Source organism: Arachis hypogaea, chromosome 13, assembly GCF_003086295.3.
Source record: "Arachis hypogaea cultivar Tifrunner chromosome 13, arahy.Tifrunner.gnm2.J5K5, whole genome shotgun sequence".
In the NCBI taxonomy this organism is placed as follows: Eukaryota; Viridiplantae; Streptophyta; class Magnoliopsida; order Fabales; family Fabaceae; genus Arachis; species Arachis hypogaea.
This window is the reverse complement of record NC_092048.1, coordinates 137,956,989-137,963,315: the sequence shown is the minus strand read 5'-3', so window position 1 is coordinate 137,963,315 and position 6,327 is coordinate 137,956,989. Positions and strand designations below refer to the sequence as shown.

The 6,327-nt window shown below is 29.3% G+C and overlaps 1 protein-coding gene across 1 annotated transcript; it reads right to left on the bottom strand.

The window, feature by feature from the left end:
• Positions 1 to 2,138: 2,138 nt before the first annotated feature.
• Positions 2,139 to 4,550, bottom strand: LOC112791980 (2-alkenal reductase (NADP(+)-dependent)). The gene is made up of 4 exons (XM_025835047.3): positions 4,183 to 4,550; positions 3,418 to 3,595; positions 2,842 to 3,091; positions 2,139 to 2,711 (listed from the first exon to the last, which is right to left on the bottom strand). Exons 1-4 carry the CDS (start codon positions 4,459 to 4,461, stop codon positions 2,333 to 2,335), a joined length of 1,086 nt encoding a protein of 361 aa, XP_025690832.1. The 5' UTR covers positions 4,462 to 4,550; the 3' UTR covers positions 2,139 to 2,332.
• Positions 4,551 to 6,327: the final 1,777 nt, after the last annotated feature.

Sequence of the window (6,327 nt, the reverse complement as noted above, 5' to 3'; positions counted from 1 at the left end):
AGGCTTTACTCAAAAGGAAGGCATAGACTATAAAGAGACTTCTCTTCGGTATCATCGAAAGACTCTTTTAGAACCATAATGACACTAGTAGCTCATTTTGACTTGGAGCTACATCAGATGGATATAAAGACAACATTTCTCAATGGTAACATTGATAAAACGATGTATATGGTACAACCGAAAAATTTTGTATCAGGCGATTCAAAATCTATGGTTTGTAAGTTAAATAAATTCATCTATGGTCTCAAACAAGCTTCCCATCAATGGTATCACAAGTTTCATCAAGTCATTACCTCATATGATTTTAAGGTAAATATCATAGATGAATGTTTATACCGCAAGTTCAATGGGAGTAAATACATATTTTTCATCTTATATGTTGATGACATTCTACTTGCCAGTAACGATATAAGCTTGTTGCATGAAACTAAAAAATTTCTATCGATCAAATTCGAAATAAAAGATTTTAGTGATGCCTCTTTTGTATTAGGAATCGAGATACTAAGAAATCTCTCTCAATGTATTATTGGATTATCACAAAAAAACTATATCGAAAAGATTTTAAGTAAATATGACATGGAAAGCTGTAGACCAATGGACACATCCGTAGCTAAAGGAGACAAGTTTAATCTCAAGCAATGCCCCAAAAATGATCTTGGGAGGACAACAATGCATGATAAACCTTATGCATCAGCACTAAGGAGCTTAATGTACGCTCAAGTCTGCACACATCCCAATATATCATTCATAGTGGGAATTGGGTAGATACTTGAGTATCCTGACATGGATCATTGGATAACTGTTAAACGTGTAATGCATTATCTGAAGAGAACAAAGGATGACATGCTTACTTATCGGAGATAAAAAAATTTGGAGATCATTGGATACTCTGATTCTGATTTTGCGAGATGCCAAGATAGTAGACGCTTTACTTCAGGCTGTGTCTTTATGTTGGTTGGAGGAGCTATCGCATGGAAGTCTAACAAACAGACTCTTATAGCTTCCTCAACAATGAAAGTGGAGTACGTTGTTTGCTTTGAGGCATCTAAACATGGCATATGGTTACGAAACTTTGTCACTGAGCTTTGTATAGTAGATAACATTGAAAGGCCAATGAAAAATTTTGTGACAATAAGTCAACAGTACTATACTCCAACAACAATAAGAGCTCGACGAAATCGAAGCATATAAACATCAAGTTCTTAGTTGTCAAGGAGAAAGTTCAAGAAAAATAGATTTTCATAGAACATAGGAACAAAGTATATGTTAGCAAACTCATTAACCAAGGGATTGATCCCTAAAGTCTTTCATGAGTATACTGCTCGGATGGTGTCAATACATGTGATGTCTTGGTTTAGTGGGAGTTTATTTTATGCTATATGTCTTATGATAGATATTAAATTATCTTTTTGCAGAATTAAGTTGATGGTTTATTTCATATTATGTGAAATGTTTATTTTGCAATATTTGATGTGTTTGATCTCAATAAAGTTTTAAAGTTGGACCAACTGAAAATAGACATGCATGAGATCATTTGGCATGTAATTTTCATATTACTCATCCAAAATTGATCTATATCGTTAATTATATTAGGATGGTGATTATCGTGGTTCAGTCACGATATTAATGTGATAAAAGCTACGATAATTCCATATCTAATATATGAGATGGACTAGATTGTTAAAGTAATAAGAGAAATAGCATTCATATGCGCTCATAAAATTTTATAAGATGTGATTATCTCAAGAAAAAATATATGTATAGCCCAAGTAGGAGATTGTTAGGAAATTATTTAATTTTCAATTTGTTTGTGGACAATACATATATTAATTATAATCACAAATTATGCTATTTCAAATTAAATAACTTATATAACGATAATCTTATTTATTATTATAAATACTAAATTGAATAAGTCATAATTATTTTTTATTTGAAATTAAATGAAAATAAAACCAGATATTATTTTTATGGGCTTTAGATACTATTTTTATTTGAGCTTTAGGATTTAATGGGTGCCATGCTCAAATATAAATAGTGACTTTAGGGTTTTGGTCCCAATATACCAAAGTCACCTCAGCAACTATTTTCCCACCAGAGGAGTTGCAATTCAGCCGCCTTATTAGGGATACAATAAGTTTTAGTTGAAAAAGATTGAAGCAACTCTTCAATTAATTTTTAATTTTTATGAGTAAAAGTACACTTCCACACTGTAATATATAATTTTTGGTGATTTAATATGGATAATCTGAATTATAAAATAATTTATTTCAACAAAATCAACTTTTTATTTAATTTTTTTAACCCTACTATGATGAATGATTATGATTGATCATTGAGGAGGAAGGGCAAGAATTTGCTTTCCAAAGTTGCGACCAGTGAATAGTCCAACAAGAGCAGCGGGTCCATTCTCAAGTCCTTCAACAATGTCTTCAACATAGAAAATCTTCTTGTCCCTAATGTAAGGCAATACAAGCTCCAAGATCTTAGGATACAGATGATGGTAATCTCTGTGTGTGAATCCTTTCACAGTAAGTCTCTTCAATGCCAGCAGCATCACGTTCCTTAGAAGCTCAGGCTCATCAAGATTGTATTGCGAAATCATTCCACATATCGCGATTCGGCCATGGAGCTTCATGTTAAGCAGAACTGCATCAAGCATTTTCCCCCCAACATGATCAAGGTAGAAATCAATGCCTTCAGGGCAGCACCTAATTCATCCAACAAAATTATAATCAAATTTATAAACTCATCTGAAGACGCACTATTATTTAGTAAGTTTGAAACTTTTAATCATAAAAATTCTGATATATTAATTTGAAATAGTTAATTTAGCACTACCTTTTTAGAGCTGCATCCAAATCAGGCTCTTGCTTGTAATTGAAGGCATCATCAAAACCAAACTTGTTCTTTAGAAGATGAATCTTTTGTTGGGAGCCAGCACTTCCAACCACATAACAACCAAGCAATTTGGCAAACTGTCCAGCTATTTGACCAACAGCACCTGATGCTGCTGAGATGAACACACATTCTCCCTTTTTTGGAACACCAACTTCATAGATTGCAGCATATGCAGTAATTCCAGGCATCCCTATTCAAATAACTCAAAAGAACTAAGTAAACATCATCAAGTCTTGAACTAGATCGTATACAAATGGTTACTAAACTTAGCCAGTGTTATTATAGGTAAATGGGTCGGAACTAATTAAACCTTAATTGGATCGGTCCTTAAACTTGTCAAACTAGATATTTAAAGACAAATTCTTTAAAATTTATTTTCTGTAAAGACTAGTAAAACGGTTCGAATGTGTTTGGTTTGACATTTTGAAACATTAGAAACATGTTTAAATTTTTTGAACATTTCAATTTCTTGAATATAACCGTTAAAGTTAGTGCATAGAGAGATCAATTAATTACCAAGAATTCCAGTGTAATGTGTGAGGGGCACATCAGTGTGGTGAATTTTCTTGAGCTGCTCTGGATTTTGAATGACACTATATTCTTCCCAACTAGTTGTTCCCCAAACTAAGTCACCAGCACTAAACTCAGCATGCCCTGAATCCAGAACCTTAGCCACTCCAAACCCATTAATGGGCTGCAACAATTAAAATTAAAATAAACATAAAATTTATAGATATAAATTTTTTATTTGTATCAAATATATTTTTGACAAATTTTTTTTAAACTAGAACTAATCTAATAATAATACATAATAAATATATTTGATTTACTTGTATTAAAGATGTTCTTGTGAAGTTATTCCTAAATTGGTCATTTTTTTTGAAACATTAGTTATTAGGGATAAATTTGATGCAAATTAAAAATTTTAAAGTGAAAACTCAGGTGAAGTCAATTTCACGTGAAGTTAATATCTGAGAGTCGTTATATGAAAATTTAGTTAAATCAGTTAAATCATCTAACACCTCTCAAATATCAACTTCACGTGAAGTTCTTGATTTTCACCTTAAAATTTTAATACTATGACAAATTTAAAACAAGATAAAATTTATGAGTATTTTTAAAATTTTTAACAAATTTAAAAAAAAATATACTTCCCTAACTTTTAATAATTTTCGCTTTTATGATTTATAAACAAAATTTAAAAAAAAAAAACAGTACTTTCAATTTCATAAAAAGAAAAATAAAAACCAACCGATAATTAAAGTCGTTTATAATACTTACAGATCCAGGGACATAAGACTCGGATTGGTGGGAAGGGGAATGGGGATTTTTCCTCATGCGGAATTGCATGGTTGGATCGCATGAAAGGTACAAGTTCTTCACCAACACACCATTTGAGCCTTCTGGAACCTTCAGTTTATTAATGGTACTTGTTACTATGTACATGTCAGATTCTTTGGGATATCCACTCACATAATCTCTCAGTATAACTTGTTTGTTCTTTACTTCCTCTGCTCTCCAATCATTACTACTCTTCTCACCCATGATCGATAGATACATGATGGTTAATCATATGTAATTTGTAGTTTTCATTTCTATTTATAGGTTAGCACACCCAAAAGCTCCATCTCTAATAAAATTTAGGTATCAAATTAGTCATTATCTAATTATATATATTTATACATATTATTTTATATATTTTTTAATTAAATAATCCATCACTAAAATAATAAAATCTGTCACAATAAAATAATATAATTAAATTTATTTATTACAATTAAAATTTATTAAATATAAAATATATATACTTTTATACATAATATGATTAATTAGTAACTTATTTTTTATACACATAAAATAATTGGTTAGAAGTTAAAACAAAATAGGAGTTATTTTATAATCTCTTTTATCGTGTCTAACTGTCCGACACAAAAAGAAAAAGTAAAAAATTTTACTTCTCATTCTTTAGATAAATTAAACACAAATACCTTACATATCATAGAATTTTCCTTTGTTTTATTAATAAATAAGGTGCCGCAAGAGCTTACGCTTCTTATCCCTTGACGTCAGTGCTTACAACGTAACAGAGAGATAATTAAATTTCTTGATTTTACTTTTATATATATAGAAGCCTGTTGGCAGTCCTAATATGATTTTTCGTTAATTAATTAAGGTCTCAACTTTCAAGTATCCACTTTCAAATGAGACTCGGTTCCGTTGCCAATTTTGTTTGTTAGTTATATGGAATCAATCATTCAAAGAAAAAGAAAATGATACTGTTTCAGTAAAAACTGAAAAAAAAAGTGAATTTATTGTGCAATCGTTAAATACTACAAAAAATAAGGAATTTAGCTATGAAAAAAACTATAGCTAAACTCTAAGATAACTGTAACAATTATATATTGACTACAAAAGAATATTTGTAACTAATCAGAAGATTATATTTTTAATTTGTCACAATTTTAGAGTTATTAATCACAATTTTAAATATCGCAGAGACCTTCGAAGAGCCACAATTTATGTAGGCCAGATTTTTTCAACCACAATTTTTTTCATAACTAACATCAGATTATTTAATTACATTATTTTTATGGTTAATTCACACTATTTTTCAGATACAATCCATGATTAATTTGTGCTAATTTATTCTAATCGAACAATTTTGTTAAATTAAAATTATATTTATAAATAATATTAATAACAAAAATCAAATTTTTTAAATATATAATATTTAATTTTTTTCCATTAAATAATAATAATAATAATAATAATAATAATAATAATAATAATAATAATAATAATAATAGTCTAAATTTGTGTATAATAAAAAATAAAAAAATTCTATCATAAATAAAAAAAATTTATCATCTTTTAGATTAAATGTATTTAAAATTTTAACTATTATTTATTAAATCCACCAATTAAATGTGTAGTATATCATTGGATAAACTAGATATTTTATCATCATATTTTGATAACAAAATTTGGACTGTTAATTGGATTTTGGTTTCTTTATATTCATAGTTTTTTTTCTAAAGTTTCAACCAACTTCTCTAAATTTATCACATGTTACTTACATACATTGCTGGAGACTCCATCAGTTACAAACCCAAAAATACATTTAGACTTGTCAAAATTTACCGAACATACAGCACTACCAAAACAACGCACACGCCCTATATTTTCAGCACCAAAGACCTTTTCAATTTACAGCGTTGCTTTACGGGCCATTACACCCAGAAACTGTACCAATAAGTTCGCGCTATTATCTCGACCTTGTCCATGGCTATTAAGTTCTATCATGACTTTTTCATCATTTTTTAAATGCCAAACTTGAATTGCCATCATTTTACGAATTGTAATTTATCCGTCGAAGTTTCTACAGCCGAATGCAAAATTGAATAAAAGAATTAAACCAAATATTAA